Source organism: Podospora anserina, chromosome 6 (assembly GCF_000226545.1).
Source record: "Podospora anserina S mat+ genomic DNA chromosome 6, supercontig 2".
Lineage (NCBI taxonomy): Eukaryota > Fungi > Ascomycota > Sordariomycetes > Sordariales > Podosporaceae > Podospora > Podospora anserina.
Genome location: NW_001914857.1, coordinates 408,618 through 431,570, shown reverse-complemented (window position 1 = coordinate 431,570; position 22,953 = coordinate 408,618). Strand labels below are relative to the sequence as shown.

The 22,953-nt window shown below is 52.6% G+C and overlaps 8 protein-coding genes across 8 annotated transcripts, besides 1 other annotated feature; 4 read left to right on the top strand and 4 right to left on the bottom strand.

The window, feature by feature from the left end:
• Positions 1–1,323: 1,323 nt before the first annotated feature.
• Positions 1,324–1,431: a long terminal repeat (batrachyla).
• A 624-nt stretch (positions 1,432–2,055) lies between these two features.
• PODANS_6_4780 (uncharacterized protein) lies at positions 2,056–3,150 on the bottom strand (the record flags this gene model as incomplete). The annotated part of the gene is made up of 1 exon (XM_001909941.1): positions 2,056–3,150. One exon carries the CDS (start codon positions 3,148–3,150, stop codon positions 2,056–2,058), a length of 1,095 nt encoding a protein of 364 aa, XP_001909976.1.
• Positions 3,151–4,805: 1,655 nt separating this feature from the next.
• Positions 4,806–6,638, bottom strand: PODANS_6_4770 (uncharacterized protein; the record flags this gene model as incomplete). Its single annotated transcript, XM_001909940.1, has 1 exon — positions 4,806–6,638. The coding sequence occupies one exon, from the start codon at positions 6,636–6,638 to the stop codon at positions 4,806–4,808; it is 1,833 nt and encodes a 610-aa protein (XP_001909975.1).
• Positions 6,639–9,366: 2,728 nt separating this feature from the next.
• On the top strand, positions 9,367–13,203 carry PODANS_6_4760 (uncharacterized protein; the record flags this gene model as incomplete). Its single annotated transcript, XM_001909939.1, has 1 exon — positions 9,367–13,203. The coding sequence occupies one exon, from the start codon at positions 9,367–9,369 to the stop codon at positions 13,201–13,203; it is 3,837 nt and encodes a 1,278-aa protein (XP_001909974.1).
• Positions 13,204–13,668: 465 nt separating this feature from the next.
• PODANS_6_4750 (uncharacterized protein) lies at positions 13,669–14,881 on the bottom strand (the record flags this gene model as incomplete). The annotated part of the gene is made up of 5 exons (XM_001909938.1): positions 13,669–14,034; positions 14,096–14,521; positions 14,582–14,623; positions 14,716–14,753; positions 14,818–14,881. 5 exons carry the CDS (start codon positions 14,879–14,881, stop codon positions 13,669–13,671), a joined length of 936 nt encoding a protein of 311 aa, XP_001909973.1.
• Positions 14,882–15,461: 580 nt separating this feature from the next.
• Positions 15,462–17,498, bottom strand: PODANS_6_4740 (uncharacterized protein; the record flags this gene model as incomplete). The annotated part of the gene is made up of 2 exons (XM_001909937.1): positions 15,462–16,570; positions 16,673–17,498. Coding segments are annotated over 2 exons (1,935 nt in total), but the record flags the coding sequence as incomplete, so codon positions are not given.
• Positions 17,499–18,366: 868 nt separating this feature from the next.
• Positions 18,367–19,942, top strand: PODANS_6_4730 (uncharacterized protein; the record flags this gene model as incomplete). The annotated part of the gene is made up of 4 exons (XM_001909936.1): positions 18,367–18,613; positions 18,725–18,901; positions 18,965–19,791; positions 19,847–19,942. 4 exons carry the CDS (start codon positions 18,367–18,369, stop codon positions 19,940–19,942), a joined length of 1,347 nt encoding a protein of 448 aa, XP_001909971.1.
• A 703-nt stretch (positions 19,943–20,645) lies between these two features.
• On the top strand, positions 20,646–21,115 carry PODANS_6_4720 (uncharacterized protein; the record flags this gene model as incomplete). Its single annotated transcript, XM_001909935.1, has 3 exons — positions 20,646–20,677; positions 20,839–20,953; positions 21,032–21,115. 3 exons carry the CDS (start codon positions 20,646–20,648, stop codon positions 21,113–21,115), a joined length of 231 nt encoding a protein of 76 aa, XP_001909970.1.
• A 1,166-nt stretch (positions 21,116–22,281) lies between these two features.
• PODANS_6_4710 (uncharacterized protein) lies at positions 22,282–22,922 on the top strand (the record flags this gene model as incomplete). The annotated part of the gene is made up of 3 exons (XM_001909934.1): positions 22,282–22,351; positions 22,402–22,475; positions 22,539–22,922. 3 exons carry the CDS (start codon positions 22,282–22,284, stop codon positions 22,920–22,922), a joined length of 528 nt encoding a protein of 175 aa, XP_001909969.1.
• Positions 22,923–22,953: the final 31 nt, after the last annotated feature.

Below are 22,953 nucleotides of genomic sequence, written 5' to 3'. Positions count from 1 at the left end.
TCCCGTCCCAGCCTATGCTCAGTCAATCGTTTCCGGGTGTTGTAACTGGTACTCGTGTTTACTGGAACTGCATGTCTATTTTAAGCCTATGATCAGTGAAACGAAGCGCCAAGAGGGGAGCCAAACTCTCCGTACCGGCCACTGGCGACACATTTGGCAATATATCACATTACCTCTCGCGCTCGTGGGAATCCAAGTGCACTGGAAGCGAGATTTTTTGCACCAGGCCCGTTTTTGTCCATTGGCCTTGTCGATACATTCACATGTCCGGGCTCCCAGTCCAGGCTGGGCGTTCCACTCTTCTCTCTGCTCACTGCACGATGTGGGCGGGTGACAAGTATCACAAAATATTTCACCATCGTATTCCGACGCGCGGGCGGGCAGGGGGATAGTATTGCATTTGACGTCCTTTTTTGCGCAAAATAATTTTTCATGATCATCCAGGGAACATTCACATGTCTTGTGCCTATCTGCGGGATTCTGACCTTGCTGCGTATTGGTATCAGTTGCCGCCGAGTTATTCGTCTGGGTCGGCTGCCCCCATGGCTGAGTTGCAGAGACCAAGCGATTGCGAGACGCACCGTAACCGTAGGGGTCCCAAGGAGGCGGAAGTATGGCCCGCACAGGATTGATATAATAGTCGGCGAGATTTGGTGAAGAACTCGGATGCCTCATGATGTCGTTCGGATCTACCGCCAGATTCAGGTAGCAAGTACTCCAATCGGAGTATTGATCCCCGCTGCCGCGATCCAGGCACCACGGGATACCCTTGGAATCGATCCCATCCACTTTGATTTTCTGATCCATGCGTCACTCAAGACTGGTGCCGGAAAAGGATATGGGCACAGGAGAAGCTTACCTGGCAGTAGTGACAGTTGCTCCAACAATTTACCTCTGGGGGAGGAATGCAATCACACCATTGACTTTCTCCAGTCGGGCTTTGGATTAGCGATGCACGGGCACGCCAATTCATGTTTGCGGCGGTTGAATATCGACTATTGAAGTGCTGATGGATGGTGCTGTTGTTGGTGATTTGTTAGTGAACTGGTTACACATCCGGCCATCTTGCAAAAGACGACTCAACCAGCTGCCGTCCCGTCCAACTTTGCTTTGGCCATGCCACCTGTAACTTTCTGGCTCAGATGGAAGGAATCACTAGTGCAACCGGGCAGTCCCGCCAGTAGTTCCATCAGACCTTACCGGAAGCTCACTTGAGCACAGTGTGTCCTCCTGTCAAGATCACCTTCCATACCCTTCCCCAAAGCAACAACCTCATCCCCGGGGACTTCAACCCCCCGAACCCCACAACAACAGCGTCATATGGTTGTGGTAATATTTGGTGTGGCTGAATGGAGGCGTAACTAAAACATGGTCGTCTGAGTGTGCTCAACTGGCTAGGTAGAACACGAGCAGGTGGCGTAAACGCCTATCGCGCAACGCCATATAACACCAACTCACAATAACCAGCCCAACGAACAACCAGCCCAACGAACAACCAGCCCAACAGAGCGAGCGGGTGGGTAGGCAGGTGGCACATGGAACCTTCCCATCCACCTCAAACACCACACACCGGCCAACCTACAGCCCCATCGTTCCCCCCTCCCTAAGAAAAAAAGCATATCTCCCATCCTCAAGCCATCTCAACAAAGCACAAGCCGCACAGATGTAATCACTACTTCTGGCACCCAATTTGCAACACACAGAAAAGAGAACTTGAACCGTGATCAAAATGCAGTAATAAATCAGATAAGGTACTCCGCTGTTGAATCTCAGCTGCCGCGAGCTACTAACAAAACATGTCAAGAAAATAAGCAGAATATATCAGTCAACAGGTATCATAGAAACCGCCCCTTTCTAGTTTCCCCTCCTCAGGTCTTGTTGTTACCCTCATGATTCCATAAAATCACCGCTGCCGCCCCCCCCCCCCCCCCAACACACACACACAACCCTCCTCAAACCCCAACCCACTGTCTAAGATGACTTTCCCCAAGAAGAAAACACGCATGTCAAACACAACCACTGAATTCAACCCCAACCCAAAAGTAAAAACATCATCTAACTCCTAGGCGCCAACAACCCCCCCTGCCTCTCCCCCACAACCCTCCGATCCAACCTCTTCACCACCGCCCCCAGCACCGTCTTCAAAATCCCCTCGGCACTCAACACCCTCCCCCCCCCATCCGCCCAGCTGCCCCTCTGATCAAAGCTCACAGTATCAACCATATCCCTCACCCCCCTCAACCCATCATCCAACTCCCTCAGCGCCCTCCCCGCCTCCCCATCATCCCCAACCTGAAAAAACTGTATCCCGACCTGGTGACTCGGCGCCTCAACCTCGTCCAGCTTCCTCGCCAGGTTGACAATCACCCCCTCCGGGTCATCGCTCGCCGCCCCGTCCGTAATCACAATCACATTCACCGGCTTAATCCCCGTGTTATCCGGGTCCACACCCCTCTTCACCATCTCGACATATCTCTTGACATACGGACCGAGAATGTTCCTGATTCTTGAACCGGTGGGTGTCCATCCTGTGGGGTGCACGTCGCTGAACAGCTGGTTGATCGACTGCGCTGTTTTCCTCCCTATAAACCCCGTGGAGCGGTGCGCGGGGTTTTTGGAGTTGAGGAAGTAGACGTCTACCCCGTCGCTGTCGTGGGCGGTGCAAATAGGTGCGATGGCTTGCAGGGCTGATTTGGTTTCTTTCCACCTGTTTTGGGAGGACATTGAGCCTGAGTCGTCAATCAGAAAGATGGTGTCGAACATGGAAAGGAAGGCATAAGGGTCTTCCGGGGTGGAGAGGATGGACGTTGCTGAGGGGGAGGGGGAGGGGGTCCGGTGTTGGGGGTTGGTGGTGGGTTTGTCGATGGAGATTGATGGGTTGGGCTGGGGGGGCTGGGCCGTGTAGGGGGGTGGTGCTTCTGACAACGGGGCTCCGGCTGCCATGTCGTTCGCCGTCACTGTCGCCGCGCTGGTGAAGAAGGGGTTGCACATCTTGTTTGGGTCTGGTGAGGGTGAGCGGGAGGATCTCTTGACTATGTCTTTGAGAGAGCCGAAGAAGCTTCTTTTGGTGTCACTGGTGTTGGACCTGATAGAAGAGGCTGCTGAGGATGCTCGAGAGCGGCCGCGGGGTTCTGGTTGTAAAGAGGCCATTTCTACTCCAAAATTTGAACCTGAAAAGGATATTGCTGGCAGAAGACTGGCAAGTGGGGTGTTTTCTGCTCAATGATGAAAGCAGGTGGTGTTTATCTGTCTGTTGCTCTGCAGGCAGTTGCGGTCAGCTGTTAGTTTCAGGGTCTTTGTGAAGACTTCAGATGAATTGCTGGATAACCCCTCTTGTGATAGATACATGGAGTTCTAACCAACTATAAGTAAACCCCGCATCTGGATCACAAGTGGGTTCAGGTGTGAGCATTTTGGAATTTCCCCTCGTTGGATGCCTTGCCTATTGATGCTTTGAACATTACCATTGGCCCGAGGCTGTACCCCAAGGGGGGTAGACAGGCGCAGCAGACCCCAGCCTCAATTTGTGGGGCCGGCAGGGGCTGTATATAAGTGTTAAGATTTGGGTGTGACCTGCACCAAAGCCTTAACAACTTCACAAGCGTGACCACAACTGCGGCGCAGTTAATTCGGCCTTATGCGGCAAATGTATTTCATGATGAACTTAAGGGATGTCACCTATGCATGTCATTGATGGTTCCGGTGTGCCGGGTTAGCCGCTAGTCCTGAGGCTCTTAGGTAGGTTATTATCATGTCTTGCCCATATCGGTGGCTAATGGAAGGCGATGCGCCCAATTCCAGTTGGGGGCACATTTTATCACTTTGCCATCGACATACACCAGGTTAAATGGTCCCGATACTGACACTCAGGCAGAATAAGCCGCCTCTGCGGTGAACTTGCAACACCTCAACACCGCAACATCAACTGCCCGATACCTATCTTGAACCTGATGACAAGCTCGCCTCATCTGACTCATTCGACAACTCATAACAAAGAAGGCGGACATCACACTCACCCATCACAAGGAACCACAAGATACTACCAAGTACATACTAAATACTGCTATGAAAAGCCTACCGCCTGCCCATAAAAGCGCAGACCAACCCATCTATCCATCTTTATCTATCTCCCCCATTTATCCATCTGTCCCATCCATCCAATCACCCGAAAAGAAAGCCAGGAAACCAACCCCAACTCCCTCCCGTCACCCTCCCTTAAGTGGATCGATGTATGTGTGGATGAGTAATGTGTGGTGATCCTTTCTCTCCATCTTGTGGAATCGAAATTGGTCGCCAGTGAAATCGCCTTCTCTTGCGAATTTGCAAGGTGCAAGGGAAAAAATGTTGCACAGGAGTTGCACGTTCTGTTTGTTGAGTGAGGAATGCTGTGGCTGAGCCTCGAACCCTCTTCTTGAACAAGAACTTGCTGGTGTGCATGCTGAGAAAAAGGAAAACTTGTGGATAAAAATGTTGCGAGTATGTTGTCGGCGGAAAAGCATCTTTTTCCACACTTGTTGGGTGGTGAGTTTTTTTTGGTGCCTCGTCCAAACGGACAGGGCGTTTTGGAGTTCGCCAATGCAAAGGACAATACCAAGTGTATTGCCCAAGGGGAGCAAGGCAGACCTTGGGCTCTCGAAAAATAGCCACCTGAGATGCTGAAGGGATGCCGAAAATAAAAGGGAAATTAGAGGTTGATGGTCTGTGATCAAGCGCTGCCAGTGCAAAGATTGAACGAAATGGCGCATGAACTGCTGGAACCAAAAGTGATAGATACACATGGTGGAAACAATAGTGATGAGATCAACCTAGGGCATGACCAAAACTTTGGCCTTCACAATCTGCGAGGCCCGGATGGTAAGATTCTCATCGCTGCGCATCGTGACGATGGGCGTGATCGAGAGCTTGACCCTGTAGTTTCGGAGAGCCATATCCCCCGGCTTCAGAAGAGTCTCAACCGCCATATGGACGTCGTCTGAATATTTGGCACCCGTGTCGTTGAAGACGTAGTGGAACGTGCGCTTCGCCTTGAGCAGCTTAGACGACAACTCCCAGGCGGCCTGCGTGACGGTAAACAAGTCGTGCAAGATGGCCTCTTGGTTGGCCTTGGCCAGCTTGATGAAAGGCGCGATCATCTTCCTCAGAATCTGGTTGTGCTCGATGACCTTGCGATTCTTGAAGTTTGGTCCTTGCTTGTTTGCCTCAATTTCGGCGACAAGCTCGGCCAAACGTTTGCTGGCTGCATCGCGCTCTGAGAGCTTCTTGCTGCACTCCAAGACTTGACCAAGGCTCTCCATCTCTTCATCAACAGCCTTGCTGAATCCAGTCCAGCCGTCGGTGGTGAAGATCAGGTTGACAATGTGCTGCAGCATGAGGCGAAGTAGGTAGTAGGGGCGCGTAGTGGTCTCGCACAAGAGAGACAAGGCATAGCCTTGGCCTTCCTCCGGCCTCCTGGGGTTGATGACCGTGCACATGTAATTGTACAAGCTCGGTATCTTGGTCTGGATGCTGGCGTGAACAATCTGGGGATTGACCTGAAGACGCTTGAAGTGCGAGTTGCAGAATCCAAGCATCAGGCTATAGAAATCCTCAAATTCTCTGGCCCATGTCGTTTCATCAGTCTGCTTGAACGCGGCAGGACTCTCCAGGTCCGAGAAGGTAGCATACGGTGAAGCAGGATTGCGTTCAGACGGACTGCCAGATAAATCGGCCCTGATGATTGAAGCCCGCGGAGTGGAGCGACGCCAGTTATCGGCAGTAGTGGCCTTACTGTTCAGGATTCTGTTTGCAGAAGCTGTGCTGCCAGATGTAATCTGCTTGAGATGAGAGTTTTGCAAAGACTGGGGTCCGTTAGGTATCGTGGAGGTCCCGCCATGCGGAGTCCGAATCAGCTGCGAGTCCTTGGGAGACAAGCCAGACGGCAGTTGGCTGTAGGACTGGAAAGATCGGAGGCCTTGATCATGATGCGGACCATGCCGGGGGCCCGGACGGAGGCTCACTTGGGAGACATGGTGTGACAATGGGCGAGACTGGCCCATTCCAAGCATCGACGACTGCTTGATGATGTTTCGGGCAGCATCGCGCTCCTTTTCGTCGGTGTGAACCTGCATCCAGAGATTGCGTTTGCCTTCAACCTGCTCACGCAGGTAACCGTTCTCCATGTCTAGCTTTTCGAGCTTCTCGCGGAGAAACTGGATCATCTCCGAGTCTCTGGCATTCTTACTCTTGTAGGTCGCAACAACCTGGTCAAGAGTAAGGCGCTCCTCCTCCAGCTCCTTGACCCTCTGCTGGGCCATCTGGACTTCCAACCTGTTGTCGGTCAAGACTTGCTTTAGCTCTTCCTTGGCGAACTTGTACTCCTCGACGATGCTCTCGTGCTCTTTCTTGAACCGCTGAAGGTCCTCTTGAGTCTTGCGGCCTTCATCTCCACACGACTCAGCAAGGGCAATAAGTCGAAGAAGCTCCAGGCCGACCTTGTCACCCTCATCCATCATCTGAGAAACGGAGTTGATGAGGCCCTGGATGTCGTAGTCTAGTTGCTTCAAAAACTCGTCAGAGATACCCGCAGTATCTTGCAACATGTGCAGGCCTTCACGCAGTCCCCAGATGCGGCGCAAGACCAAACGACACTGCTTTCGCATTTCCTAGCAGGAGGTTAGTGCCAAGCCACAGAACTGAAGGGGGAGCAAATAAACAAACCTTGTGATCATGATGGATCTCGTCATCCTCGAAATTCTTCGACACCTTGGCAGCAGCCCCGCGGAAGATCTGGCTCGTGGTCTTGACGACCTGTTGGGGCGGAGCCAAAGAAAGTCGATCGAACTGATCGACGATGGGAGCATCAGTGGTGGCGGCGCTCTTCTTGGGTCTGCCATTGTAGACCAAGGATTCACGACTGGAGGAACCCCCGGCCAAGGTCGACGAAGGTGTCGTTAACACCTTGGTGGCGGGGGTTGGGTTGCCGTTCTTCTCGGCATGCTCAACCTTTTCGGCGAGCTTCTTCTCCGCTGCCTTCTTCTTGGCCATCTCTGAGCCGATGGGCGAGGGCTTGGTGGGTTGGGGGGAGGGGGAGGGGGGGTAGAGCGGCGCACCGCCGCCGTGGGAGTGACTGAAGCCGGGGTGACCGCCGGCTTCCGACTCGGAGTCGGAGTTCATATAAGCCATATCTATGGCTTTGGTCTTTCTCTGGAGGCGGAAAAGCAGTCTGTGGTGGGAATGCGTGGATATTTCGAGAATTGTGGTGGGTGAAAAAAAAAAAAGGCAGAGGGAACAGAAAAGTTCGCAGGGCCCCAAGTAGTGTAGGAGAAAATTCCGCAAGATTCCAAAGTCGCAAAGCTCAGCCAAAATACAGGGTGTCTGCAGACGGGGATGGATGGCAGAACAGCAGCTGCTAACCCGGCTTACTTTGGGTTTGTGTGCAAGAACTGACCGAGGGTTAGCATTTGATCTTTCGTCCATAGTGGCGACCTGAGGTTTCGCTCCCCAAATTGAACGATTGCAAGCGCTTTGTGTGATGAGGGCTTGGATGAGCTTACCCTCAGATGGGACTTCTCAGCGCGGTAGTGCGGTCCTGATACTGGCTATTGATGCTGATTAGTCGGCTGTTGATGATGCTTGGTCGTCGATGATAAGCTGATAGGGGGCTAGGCGTCAAGGTCCTGGTGTCTGTCCAGGGGTATGTCCCTCGGTGTCTGTCTTTGGTGTCTGTCTTTGGTGTCTGTCTTTGGTGTCTGTCTTTGGTGTCTGGTTCCAGGAGTCTGTCTCCAAGTATTTCTCTTGCGCGACTCTCTATCGATGTCTGTGTGTGCAGGTTCTGATTTGATGTTGCAATGTAAAGCGATTTAAGGTCAGCAAACAGCTGATTTGCTTGTTGTGGTGTAGAATGTATGGTGTATCCCAAACTTCGGAAGCCAAGCAGGAATCCAACGACCTAACGATGATGGTAGTAAGATGAGAGCCAAGGGAAGAGTCCAAGATCAAGTGTAGATTATTTTAAGGGTGACAATCTGTCAGAGGAGCCAAGTCTGGGGCAGGATATTGTGGGTACAGATCACAACACCGTAGACAGTGCCTTCACCCCCTCAAGCACGGTATCAGCACGGTTCTGACCAACCACCGTCTCGGAAACGGCAAGTCAAGTGAATATCTGCCCCTTATCGGCGAGGCCTTTGAGCCGTTCTATCTCATGATCAGCCTAAACTTTGAAAGCCATCGGGGAAGATACGCAAGGTACCTTTAGATCGCAGGAATGAGACAGCTCTATGTCCACTTCCAAGCAAAAGCCTATCGTAAGTCGGGCCAGGATAAACCAACACTATCGCCTACTCTTGCTTTTGGAATTGGAGTTGATAGATAATAAACGTGAACCATAAAGAGCCTGTATGACAGATAGCCTGTTGGCCGTACATCTTTACGCAAAGCCAAGTGCAACACATGGTTTGTCGTGGTATATCCCATCAATGGGCATTCCACGTCGCCTCGAACTGGGCTTAGTTGTTAGAACGAGACATGCCCACTGTCAGGATGTGCATGCATCGACGGAATGGTGACTGGGACACATCTACAAGATCTGGCATTCCACCAAGGCTTTCTATCATACAGGACAGGAGAAAGACACGGGCAAAGCCTGCGTATATGAATTTGACAATTCAATATCCTGTACAGGACGCTAGAAAGAATCGGATCCAAAATGATGACAGGCACACTTCCAACTCAGAGCTCTAAGCTATATTAAGGAAGCACCAGCAGAGCAGTGGCGACACTGTAGCCAGCTCTTTACGGTCGTGAAGTTTGGGACTGTTGATTAAGCATGGCAAGACCAGCAAGATCAATGGGATGTAGGGAACAAGGACTGAATCGAGGCATCGATAAGAATTGACACCCAGTTGTCTAAGCCCACATGAATGAGGGAGCGGCCGACGGCTTTGTGATATGTTGAGAATGTATGGTTCAACAAATAATTCAATGATTGGATTGCTTACAAGGTATCGCAAATAGACAAGATGTCTTGGTAGCCCATTGATGGATGCCTTTGTCTTTGCTGGCTCATGCAAGGTCGTCTGGAGTGGAGAGCTTCTGGCCAATGACAGCCAACCAGTTAAGGGGAGGTTATAATCATGTGACTTCGCAACCGCGTCTAATTAATGCAGACGCGTTTGTAACGCACGTCCCCCACTCCCCCGATTTTGGGGGCCTATTTTGGGGCCCTGGCAACAGCGCCATTGTCAACAACAGCTTCAATTCCTAACACCCTAACCCGCCACGAATTGCACCCCGACCCCCCTCCCCAGCGACATCGGCACGTATAATCTCAACCTAAACCTCACCCATGTTGCATCGCAAGATCATCATTACCCGGCGCCACCCAAAATGACCAATGGTTGGGTACAGGGCAACCAGGAGTGTAGGTTTCTCCAGCCCGACCACTTTGGCGATCAGGACGTCTATTGCGAAGCCACCCACGAGCCCGAAGATGTGTTGTACATTGGCTCCGACGACGACGAGTACGAAAGCCCGGCCGAACGACGGCAACGAATAGAGGCACAAGGACGCCGCTATCTCCAAGGGAAGCGCCTTCACTTGATCTCAGCCTCACTTTCTGGCCCCTTCACGAAGGCTTCTGGATGGACCAACCCCTGGCGCTCAAAATCAGTCGTGCGCAAATCTTCAAAGAGGAAGCGCCCAACCACTGCGAAGAAACCTGCGACTAAACCTCAACCGCCGCCTGTCCGTTACGAGTCCTCTGAATTGTCGAGCGCCCGAAGCAACATTGTACAGCTTGACGATGCGCCAACGCAAGATGCCGACGATGAAAGCCTTATTAGGGTGCAGGACTGGAGAGATCGGGTTCTTGCCGAGATACCTGTCAATGCGACACCTACCAATTATTATCCGTCTCAAACCGAGCCCGTCAGCACGCCCTCGAAAGTGCCCACGCCGGAGAGCCTTAACGATGACGCATCCAGTGAGCTGTCGCCTCCGCCCGAGTCCCCCTTGATTGTCACGCCTATACGCCAAAAGAAGACCGTTGGGTTGAAGGATTCGAGTGTCCGAGAGGAGGAGTTGCCACCGCAACCAGAGCTTCACACACCAGGGGCAGGGCAGGCAATGCTTTTACCGGTCATTGATCTTTCGCCACACGCCATCAGACTATTCGAGGAGACTTACTTATCTCGGGAATCAAGCAAAGCTTCTCCGTTCAGGCAGCCGCTCCAAGGGAGCTCTCTCAAAAACTGTACGCCAGCTCCAACATTACTTGTCCAACCGCCCCTCGAGGAGCCTTCCACAACCAGGACACCCGCCGATGTTGGTTCAGCAGTGACAACAACAACTGAAAGACTGCCAGGCAGCACTCAAACAGATGGCAGCTTTCGGTTTCGCAAGACGCGCCAGAAGCAACGAGATCCACCGCTTCGCAAGCGCAGTAGACTTTCCAGCGTCTTACCGAGCAATGATGACTCGAGTGAAAAGCGAAATCAACCAAACCACGCATCATCGGAGATTCGAACGGTGGAACCTGGAACAGTTGACATTCCACGGGAGGACCAAAATCCGTCGGAGCCTACATCACCAACTTCTTCTAACAATGACGGAGTGGTTAACCTGCCAGAGCCTGAGCCTCGAATCGTCACTCAAGAAGTTCAACTTGAGACCCATGTCGAACGCTCAAAGCAATGCGCAGCGGACAGTCCTCCTAGTAGGGCTTCGCAAATCGACGGTGTTACCCTGGTCCCTCTATCTTTTGCCGAGGAAGACCGCGAGGATGTCGGCATGGGCAATGTTACGTGTGAGAAGGAGAATGCGTCGGTGCCACAGGATATCGCGGCCAGTCTTGGTTTTCCCAAACGGCTGTTGTGGCCCAAACCTGGCACTAACGCCACGAACCAGAGTTCACAGTTAACTGTACCCCTTGACTCAGCACCCGCGCCAACGCTCCTTAGGGCGAAGGAGCCTAAGGTGCCTGAATTTGAGCAGGCTGCAGCGGCGGAACAACATGTTGCAGAGATGTCGGTGACGGCCAATGCTGGTATGTTGGCAGACGATACAAATGATGATGATGTGGTCAAGAGTGGCCCTGAAGAAAATGAAGAAGATGAAGAGACAGCGGAGGCTAGCGAGACTGAGGAGGTTACAGTTCTGAACATGGCGTTGAAGCCTGAACCAGAAGAATATGCACCACAACCGCCTAAACAACCAATAATGTTGGTGTCGGCGTTACTTGATCCAGAAGTCTTTGAACCTAAGATTCCAGAGCCAGGAGTACCAGAACCCCAAGTTTCTGAACCGGCGGTGTTGGCACCGACACCAGCACCACAGCCGAAGCCAGCGCTAGAATCGGAAGTAGTCTCTGCACCAGCGCCAGATCCCATACCCGAACCAAGGACCATCACTTCCCCTGGCTCCTTGGTCCCCGCAGTCAACGGCCTGATGGCAGAAATTGCCCATCGGGCTTCACAGGGACTCAACGCCATCCGAAGGGTTTTGGACCCAGGTGCAGAATCGAGCGGAGCTACAGACAGCGTTGCTATAACGTTGGGCGCTGAGGCTGTCACCGTTCAGGAAGAGCCAATCCACGCAGCGCCTTGTTCTAGCCTATCTGACGAAACTGCATCGTCACCTTCATCTGGCATTGCAACCCCAGAAATGGCACTGGATCACGCTAAGGAAACCTCGGGGAAAGCCAGAGACGAACCAAATTCACCAGCTACAGTTGCAAAAGAGGCGCCCGGGATTGATGCTGCGAGTGAGGTAGAAGAAATGGAAATTGACACCGAAACGGTGGCCAAACAGGAAGTGACGGAGACTGCTCATGAAAGGGAGCCTGCTTCCATCTCATCACATCGGTCTTCTTCTCCGGTATCGGTTGAGCAAAGCCCCTGGGCAACTGATACAGTATCACTACCACTGGCTATCAATATTGAGACGCCAGTTCCCGGCAGAATTGTTGCCCTCACAGTTCCGGATTCTTGTCAACTACCAGTATCTCAAAGTCCTTGGGCGAGAGGCGATTCTCAACTCCAGGTGATAATTCCACCAGCTCCCGAAATCCGCTCTTTTGTTCCATTCTCTTCTCCTGCCAACAGCGCCGTCCTACAAAGACCCGAGACACCACCACCTCAAATTTTTCCTTCAGATACCAACAACTCCCAAGCGTCAATAGCCCAGCTATCAACCCCCGAATCCAACAAACCCGCCCAGCGAACCCCTGGGAATACCAACAGTTTTGGCCTCTCTACCAAGTCCTTCAGGGATTTCATGACCCCTTCCCCTCAACCAGCCAAAAGAAGGAAGATATCCGGGATGTCCTCAGCGAGGAACAACACAGGTCCTATAAGCAGCACCCAACTCCTTTTCCAAGCCGCCACCGCCAACCCCTGGTCTCCAGGTCTGCTGTCTAGCAGCCGGAGACCGACACCTAATACAATAAAACCCAAGTCCTTGCTCCGACAAACACTGTCAACCACCACCACCCCGTCGATGTCACGAAAAACGAAACGCGTCACCTTTGCGCCTTTACCGGGCGAAACTCCCCCTGCATTAGACCTAGCATCATCCCCCTACTTCTCAGCTGAATACCCCTCCACCACTCCCTCCGGCACACCCATCACCCCAATAGTCTCTTCCCCCCACCCCAAAACGCGACCCTCCTCCCCACCACCATCAATTTTGTCATCTGACCTCCCGATAGCGGAAACGGAGAAATTTTCCAAGCACTTTGCAAAGGTGGCTACCAAACGCCTCGGCCACACGACCTTTGCCAACCCGGTGGCTAAACTTCGAGACACACAGAAGAGGTTGTTGCCGAGTGAGAGCCAGCAGGGGTGTGACAGTCCGGGGGTGGAGGCCATGGCGGAGAAGTTTGTTTTTTTTGCGGACTCACACAACAACTCGGGGAGAACTGCTGGGGTTGAAGGGGGGGAGGAGGAGGAGGAGGTGTTGCTGCAGCCACAGCTTGATTCCCAGCTTGGGATAGTCATTGAAGATGAGGAGGAGGTAGTGGAAGGGGAGTCACAGGATGTGGTGAATGATGTGTTGCAGAATCTGGATGATTTCCTTGGTGTGGGAGGGGGGTTGTGGGATGTTGATTCTGCGGTGAGGGATATGGCAAGGGAACAGAGGCACGAAGAAGAAGGAAGAAGGATGCAGGAGGAGGAGGAGGAGATGAGGAGGTTGGAGATGGGGTTGGGAGGGAGTGTTTGGGAATGAGACCCAATTTTGGATTTTGGAGAGGAAGAGAGAGAGGTATTCATAAGCGTGGGGGGGTGAGTTGCTTTGCTGAGAGGAAATAGATACCCCCCGTAGGAAGTTTATGTTATTTGAAAGTATCTTAGTTACCATCTTGTGCAATTGGTTCAACGGCATGTGAAATTTGAGACCTTTGTCAATATCCCACGATGATTATACGGAGAGTTATTTTCATCTTTTTTTGATCAAAGAGGAGTTATATAAAAAGCCCAGCCAAAAAAAGCAAAAAAAAAAATCCCCGGTGTGTCTATCTACCCTTTTTTTGCTCGCTTGCTTTGCCTTTTCCATTTTTCCACTCCCCTTTTCCTCCGTGTGTATCAACGCCTGCCAAAAGATCCGCCATTGATATCTTCCCATTCATATCATACACTCATATGGTTCCCCCCGCCCTCTTTCTATCTTTCCCTTTCCCATTATTCCATCTCCCTACTTCCTCTCAACCTCGACCTTCCTCCCCGCAAAAGCCGCATCAAAAGCAGGGATCAACGTCTGCGCAAGCCAGAACGAAAACACCAGCTTGGGACCGGTCATGAGCAGCTTGGGCACGAGACCCTTGAAGAAGGCGCCGGCGCCCTCGTTCTTGGCCATGTTGGTCAGGATGCGGAAGCCAGACTCGGGGTTGTCAAAGTTGCGGTTCTGGATGCGGGTCTTGATGACATCGAGGGGGGCCGAAACGACAAGAGACGCAGAAGCGCCGGCGATGGAGGCGATGAAGTTCTGGAACCACGATGCCTTGTTGTAGTCGTTGAGGCCAAAGAGAAATTCCTTCGCAAAGGCGGAACCACCAAAGAGCTATGTGACATCTCGTTAGTCATGTTCCATCAGGAGGGGGAAAAGAGAACAGAATGCTTACAGCAAACGACCCAGGGGCGTTTCTCGCAGCAGTCCACCCCCACCCTCTGTAAAGCCCAAAACCCTCATCCTTCACAATCTTGAGCACACCCCTCCCCCTGAACGCCTCAGGGTTGGTCTGCCTCTTGATCTTGAGCACATCCAACGGCAAGAGCACAATCTCGCCAATACCAATCAAGCTACCAGCAGTCGAGTGCATAATCGCCTTGCCAGTCTTCTTGCCAAACGCGTTCTCGAAATCCTTGCCATAATGCACACCAAGGTAATCCCTCGCCACGGGCTGACCACCGTACTTGTACACACGCTGAAGAACCTTGTACCCAGCAGCATACCCCAGCCCAGGGAAAAGGGAGACGAACTTGCGGCCGGCGGAGGCGTTGGCCTTGTCCTTGAAGATGACGGTGTTGAGCTTGGCGACGGACGAGACCTTTTCTTTGGGGTCAGCAATCATTCTCAACGCGATGGGTAAGAATGACGGAAAAAGTACCTTGCCCTCGTTGGACATCAATCTCTTCGCGATTGTGTCAACCTAATTCGTATAATGATCCCTCTCGTTAGCCCACCACCCTCAATAACCCCACCGTCAATCCTCGAGAATCGCCAACTCAATAATAAACGCACAGGATGGAAGATAGCCAACTCGGCAATACCGGCAGATCCTAATTTACAAATCAATTGATCAGTTTACTACTCCCATAACCTCTCTCTTGCAGTCAAACATACCGGAACCCAACAACCTCGCCAGGTTGGACTCCTTCTCTCTGCCACCAGCCGCAATGGGAGACATGTTGATTTAGGTGTGGGGTGGTGGATGGAGGGGTATAGAAATTATTGTATAACTGCTGTAGAAAGAAGCAAGCAACGGCAGCAATGGCAGAAGAAAAAGCAGACAACCGGCCGGAGATCTATTGACAACGAACTACTAGAGGGAAGAAAAAGAAGCAGCTCTCCGAAGTGTATCCGCGATGACGGCGCTCCGATAGGTTTTCGTCCCGCTTCTTGAAAAATTTCTGGCGGGTCCCGGCTCTGGTCCCCAGCGACTCGCGAGTCCCTGGCGCATCGACCCATGTGCCTTGCGTTAGCTCCGACAGCGGTGCCCGGACTCGTCTTGTCCCATCTTATCGTTATCTTATCAGCAATTCCCACTTCACTTGTCTTCAAGTCAAGTATATATACAAATGTTTTTATTATGTCTATCATAACAAGACTCGCAGCTCTATAATTGGCTGTGTGTAAAAAGACTTGTCCTGCCAATGCCAGTATCCTTTCCAGGAATTTTACCCCTTGCGCCGCCCATGTAAATGAGTTAGAACCTGGTATCGCACAAAGCTCCATCGAATGATATGTGTTGTTCTTCCATCCCCCGATTAGTAGTCCCGCAGCACGGCGACCAGGTCGTCCACACGCTGAATCTGACCAAGTAACATCCGCTCGAGCTTCAAAAACTGAGTGAGCTTCTCCTTATGGATCTTGCGCAATTTGTCGTCCTCTTGACCCTTGACGTCGCTTCGCTTGATCAGGGACAAGACGTGCTGGTCCTTCTCCCGAAGCGTATCGAGCACTTGGAGGGAGTGGATCATCGTCTTGTACGAAACGTCGAGAATTCGCTCAAGCGCCATGGTGCCGTCGAAATACCAGAGGAAGAATGACTTCTTCACGTCTGCCTTGGCCTCCCTGGGCACTTCTTGCGTCTGAACGAAACCGTACTTGTGCATCTCTGCCAGCTTTTTCGACATGTCGGCTTTTCGCATGAGAGCTACGCTCATAATCGCCTTCTCGTCCAGCTTGCCCTTGGCCCGCAGCATACGCACTAGTCGAACACCCTCGCGGCCTACCGTATTCTCAATGGTCGCATCGATTTCGGCCTGTCGCAAGGCTGCCATCAACGGTACAAAGTCGACCGTCCATTCTTCCGCTCCACAATGCCGCAAAAAGCCCTGCGTGCTTTCTGATAGAAGCAACAAGTGTTGCCGGAGCTGAGTTCGGCGGTCCACCCGTTTGGCCGTCCCATTGACGCCGTTCGTCACATGGGTCCCATTCACCCCGTTAACACCATTTGTCGCGGGCTTGACATCCTCCCCTTCATCATCATCATCGGAGCTAGCATTGGCGTCAGCTTCGGCTTGGACGTCAATGAAGAACTTCTTCCTCGGCGGCAGTTCTGCAATCTTCTCGGCGGCTGTGACCGAGATCTTGTCGGCATCCACTTGGCCGAGCCCCACAGAAAGATCAAGGCTGGTTTTCAGAACGTCCAGAAGCTGTGATGTCGTGACCACAACAGGCGCAGGTTTCTCTTCATCCTTCTCATAATGATCGGTGATTGGGTCGTCGCGGCAGCGAGAGATGTCCTTGCTAAGAAGGTTCAAAAGCGAGGCATACACCCAAGAAGTCGTCTGTCCAAAGGCCTCCTCAGCATAGTGCATGAGGCGACGATTCCGTAGCTCCACAAGGCACTTTTCGTAGTTGATACACATCACTTGTTGTGGCTAAAACAAAGTCAGCAACACTCCTTGGTCACCAACCTAACCACGACGGTCACCCACATCGATACCAAGGTCCATCTCTCCATCAGGCGTACCATTGGCCGAAGCGGCACCGTCGAACAGCTTGCGTCGCTTTGCAGACAAGCCATTCTGCTCCAGTTTCCGCTTCAGGGATCTCGATTCACTTCGGTTTTTGCGCAACGCCTCAGCCACCTTGTCCTTGTACTCGGCTTTGGCCTTGTTTCCTTTGACTTCGCCGCCAGGGTATGTCTTTTGGATGTCGGACTCGATGGTCGCCAACAGGTCTTCGGGACTCTCGAAGCTTGTCTTGTGAACCCCAATAAGTAGCTCGGCCTCAACCAGCTTGTAGATGATCTTGTTCAGGTCGGCGATGCTGCTGATCAAGGGGTCCGATTTGCTGGATTGGGGGGTTGGCTTGGGCTTGGGTTCGCCGTTGACTTCATGCGACTCTACGCCATTGCCGAATGGATCCTCCTCTGCCTTGAGCTTCTCCTTGATTCTGTTCATCCTGTCGATTCGATTCTGGTACGCATCCACAAGATCGCCGACTCGTGTTAAGCCGGTCAGAATGATGGTTTGCATCACATCCTTGGCAGCCGCTCCATGGGTCTCCTCGACCATCTGAAGGATTTTCCCCGTACGCGCGAGGTTGTAGGCATGTTCAACATTGGCCTCGTAGAAATAGTGGGGTGACCCGGCATCGAGATGGTAGTGCAGCAAATTATGCTGCAAAAGCAGGGCGAGACCGTGACGGAGCTGGCGCGCGTTCATGCCGGTGTCACCAGCGAGCTGTTGGATCGTGCTTCTGCCTCGCATGAGAAGCGATGCGTAGATCCTCGAGGGCAGCTCGCCATAGATCTCGTCGATGGTCAGAGTGCAAAACTCTGCGAGAGGCGCGGTCTGACAATGAAATTGTTAGTTCATGGAGGTCGTCGCTTTGAGGTTTGAATGACATCGCGGGGCTGTACTCACCACCAACATGATGGCGGGATGGTGCGCGCGATGTATCGTATATATCAGGATGAAATGTAGGTGATTAGTTTGTAATGGCTTCTAGAGATCCTCTCACTATCTCTAGAGCTGGTCACAGATACTACCGGAAAGTCATTGAAGGCCCTCGACCTCGAACAAGGTGCAGCGTGGAAGGGAAAATGGCTTGGGTGGTGGGGGACTCGGGCTTGATGGAGAAAGTTCAATGACAATTTTTGAGCAGCTGCCAGCCGCAGTCGCAGAGTCACGACCGAACGGCAAATTTGGCGCGGCCTTCGCGGGGCAGCTCCAGATTCTGAAACGAACCAATCACAGCCTGCGCTTCCTTGCTTACAACGCTGAGCTCAGGTGCAGAGGCTGCTAAAGGGACTGGGTTCGAGAAATGGTGTAATGAATGCAAATATTGGCTTGTGACGGCCAGAGGGGGTGGACAGATGAACAGAGCAGTAGAATAGAGATCTGAATATCGAAAATTCCCAGTAATACCTTTTTCAAGCGTTTTCCACCCTCGGGGCAACGTTTAATTTTATATCATCCAAACCCCACGACGTCAACATCGCAGGCCCAAACGGACCCCTCAGGGAAGGCTGCACTGTGGGTTTACGCCCCAAAAGTACACAGCGACCGGGTGCCACGGTCTCGGCACAGCCAATTTTTCCGTCATACCGGGAGACGCCCAGGGAATTTTCGGAACTAGCTGTTGGTATCACAGCTCCCTTCACGAAGCTGCGGCGAACCTCTATCAGTGTCAATTGACGACAACCCCTCCCTCCCAACCATGATCTGCAGATCGGCTCTGTCGAGAGGCAGCAAGCTGGCCCTCGGGCGCCAGGGAGCCCGCGGTTTCGCTGCTGCTGCCTCACCCAAGGCCTCGTACGAGCCCACTACCATCGCCGGCGTCAAGGTTGCTTCCCGAGACGACAATGGCCCGACCACCCGCCTCGCCGTCGTCGCAAAGGCCGGCACCCGATACGAGCCCCTCCCCGGACTGACGGTTGGACTGGAGGAGTTTGCCTACAAGGCAGGTTGGCCCCTTTTTTTTTGGTTTTTTTGACGAGACAAGTGGTGTGGTGGTGGCCATGGGGCGCGATTCAGCAAGGCAGGGACATCGATGAGCTAATTTGTATTGGGCCTCCAGAACACCAACAAGCGCTCTGCTCTCCGCATCACCCGTGAGGCCGAGCTCCTCGGCGGTCAATTGACTGCTTACCACACCCGCGAGGCCCTTGTGCTGCAAGCCAGCTTCCTCCGCGAGGACCTCCCCTACTTCACCGAGCTCCTTGCCGAGGTGGTCTCGCAGACGCGGTACACCAGTGCGTTATAATATAGACTTTTTGGTTGGACTAGGGAACAGCTTTGTTGACACGGTTGAACAGCTCACGAGTTCCACGAGGAGGTCAAGGATATCATTCACCAGAAGCAGGCCAAGGTGGACGCCTCCGCCGTTGCCCTCGATGCCGCCCACGCCGTCGCTTTCCACTCTGGCCTCGGTGCCCCTCTCTATCCCACCCCAAGCACACCCATCGACTCCTACCTGAACGAGCAGGCCGTTGCCGACTTTGCCGCCGCTGCCTACTCCAAGTCCAACATCGCCGTTGTCTCCGACGGTGCCAGCGAGCACGGCCTCCAGAAGTGGATCGAGCCCTTCTTCAAGACCGTCTCGGCCCAGGGCTCCGGCTCCCTCAACAACGTCGCCTCCAAGTACCACGGTGGTGAGCAGCGCATCTCCGCCGTCGGCCAGAACTCGGTTGTTATCGCTTTCCCCGGTGCCTCCCTCGGTGCCAGCAGCCCCGAGACTGCCGTCCTTGCCGGTCTCCTCGGCGGCGAGTCCACCATCAAGTGGTCTCCCGGCTTCTCCCTCCTGTCCCAGGCTGCCGCCCCCGGTGCCCAGGCCAAGGCCACCAACTACGCCTACTCTGATGCTGGTCTCCTCGCCATCCAGATCAACGGCCAGTCCGCGGCCGTCAAGAAGACTGCCGAGGCTGCCGTCAAGGCGCTCAAGGGCGTTGCTGAGAGCGGTGTCTCCCAGGAGGTTTTGGTCAAGGCTATTGCCAAGGCCAAGTTCACTCTCCTTTCCGGCAGCGAGGTTGGCGGTGTTGGCATCGTCCACGCCGGTGCCAACCTGATCCACGGCGGCTCTCCCCTCAAGGTTGCCGAGACTCTCAAGGCTTTCGAGTCTGTTACCGGTGACAAGCTCAAGGCTGTAGGTTTTCCTCTCATAAATCTGGTTTTGGATGTATTGCTAACTCTTTTCACAGGCTGCCAAGGCTCTCCTCGAGGGCAAGGCTTCGGTGGCGTCGGTTGGTGACCTCCACGTGCTCCCTTTCGCTGAGGACCTCGGCCTTCAGGTATAAACGGGAACGGCGGTGTTGCAGAAATTTGACATCCGGGGATCACAAAAACGGAACTGGAAAAGAGAATCTGTATAACAGTCCTTCGGTGTTTGCCGTTTGGTAGACTTGCGGCATTGGTACCCTTTTTGTGCATATAGTGACCACTAGACTTAAAACCCACTTTCCTACCTTGTTCACTGACCTACGAATCAAGCTGGGGAGGCTGGGGAAGAGTATACATTGGAGTGAGGGGGGTGAGGTTAGAGAGATGTGTGATGAGAAAGAGAGAAGCCCTGTACTGTTAACATACCCGCCTGAGAGATGGGAGAGAAAGAAAAGAAAGGAGGGGCACTTGAGAGGGGTGGTTGAAATTTTTGCTTTAAAACTGAAGCTTCCGTGAATATGTTTCTTTTGTATATGACTTGTGAACATGGTATATACGATGCCTCCCTTTTACGACAGACAACTCATTCATTGTGCTGTGTGGTTGTGGTGATGAGATGATGTAAAAGGCCATCACGTGACCCGGAGCTCGGGTAGGGGGAGGGGCGGGCGGCGGAGCTTCTCGGTTTGCACCCGACGAACCAGCTTGGTTGATTGCTTGTTGGAGCTTTTCAGGTCCATTAATCCGCTCGCCTGTACCTTCTCGACAACCCATTCCGCATCCACGCCGACCGACTGATTACTTTACTTTCTCGACGTCGCAACGTAACAAATCGCCAAAATGACCTTTGCGTGGAAAGCCGCTGGCCTTACGTGAGTCGTTTTTTTTTTGTGATCAATTGGGGAGGGACGGTGGGGGAGGGAGCTGGAGGGGGGATGTGGACGACAACGACCGAGATTGGGGGATTGGAGATGGAATTGGATTGGGAAAGGGAGAAAGGGAACAGATTTGTGCTGACTGGGGCAACAAACAGCTACAACCGCTACCTGGCCGTTGCCTCCCGGGTTGTGCGCCGCAGCTTGAAGGAGGAGAAGAGACTTGCTGCTGAGCGCAGAGGTGTTTCTGAGATTAGGTTTGCGAAGTGGTCGGTGAGTACACACACACATCTTGAGGAGTTGAAACGAGAGGGATTGGATAGCTGATTGGTACTGGGGGGGGGAGGACAGAACGGAAAGCAGGGCGAGCTTAAGAACCTTGAGCAGGCTAACGCTGCGGCTGCTGTTGAGAGTGCTGCTCAGGGTGGCCAGTAAATTCCCGACATTGAAAATGGCTTGAAAGGAGTCGGTGTAGGGGGGTTGGAATCGCCGAATGGGATGGAGCGCAACACTCGACACACTACGGCAATGGTATAGACGGGGTTTGGGGAGGTGCTGTGTGCGGTTCTTTTGGGAGCGAGAGATGGGAAGCACTGCGCTGCCTGACCGGTTGGGGCCTTGTATCATAGTTGGGTGAAGGGGGGAATGCAAAAATACCTGGACCTATGAAGCTATCAAGGTGGTGGATGGAAGGTTGATGTCACTGTTGTTGTTTGGTGTGATGTTACAAGCACCAATCCCATGAAGCTCATTCTTCAGCAGACTACAAGAGAATTTCTTAGATTGTATGTACTTTGCAATTCAGAGGGTATCGTTCCATTACCTATGTCAAACTTATATGGAAGTCCGGGCATCCGCAGCAGATAGCAAACCCAGTTCCATGGGAGAGAGGGGTGGTCAAGCGCCCCAAGCATATCCACCCACTCACCCACCTTTTAGCACACCACCACCACCACAGCTCACTCACTCACCTCATACTGCACCATTACCCCCAACAGTCAGGGTAGACGCAAACTGCAAGTCATACGCCACTAACGACGCAAGACCTAACTAACTAAAAATCCGTTGCATTTTATCATTTCTCAGGGCCTTGTCTTTTTTTTTTCTCCATATAAAAGAAGGCTACAATTTTCATTGGATCAACTTACAGCAAGCAGTCAGGCAGAGAGGCTCCAGTCATACTTCTTCTCTCTGCCTTCTTTGCATTCCATCCATCCCATCCAGAACATTTATTTTTCCCACCTTCACTTTAACGCTTGACAACAACTCACGCAATGAGCAACACATCAGACTCTGAACCGGAGAATCTTACCAGAAGTAGGTATATCTCCGTCCGTTTTTTTCTTTTAATCTGGTAAAGCGGATTTACTGATGGACAATGGGTAGAACTAAACGACTTATCCCTCAACCCCACCACCACCAGCACGACAACAACCCCACCAAACAACACCCCCCAGCAACAACCTTTTCACCATCACCACGCAGCAGCAGGAGGAGGGTTGTTTGGGTTTGGGGATTTTGGAGCGCAGCAGGGTCAGGGGTATCAGCCTTACGAGGAGGAGCTACTACCACCGCCACCACCGCCACCACCGGACTTTATCATGGGGGGTGGTGATCAGCAAGGGATCATGGCGTTTGACGTGACGTCGAAGTTTAGAGCTGCTGCTGGGGGTGAGTTTTCCTTTTATGAAATGAAATATCACGAGAAGGAGTGCTGACAGTGACAGCGTTGGAACTGGGCGAATTAGTCAAGGATGGGTTTTTCAGTTTGTTTGAGAGTGTGGGCGCTTTAGAGGTGCGTTCTTGAGCAGGGGAGACAAGTGGGGGGGGGGGTGGAGGGCTAACAGGAAATAAATAGATCATGGACCCGAAGATGGACAGCGGCTGTCTTGCTCCCGGGGAGAGCCTGGATGAGGATTATGATGTGACGAGGGTGTTGAGTCCGGGGGAGGTGATTGGGATTATTGACCAGATGTTTTGTCTTGAGATGGCTTGGTATCAGGGGTATCCTCTTTCGCAGACGTTGTTGACGAATGTGTATATTGATCGGATGCTGGAGCCGGAGCCGATGGTTTTGGGGGATGCGGATTTTATTAGGGGGAAAGCAGTGGGGGAGGGGGAGACGATGCATGTTGTGCTGAGGGCTTATTGTTTGGGGGTGGTGAAGTGTTGTTGGTATATTAATGATCGGATCAAGTTTGAGCATTATTATGAGGTGAGTTTTTTTTTTTTTTTTTTTTAGGTTTTTTTTTTTGGGTTGAGGAGGTGGAGAT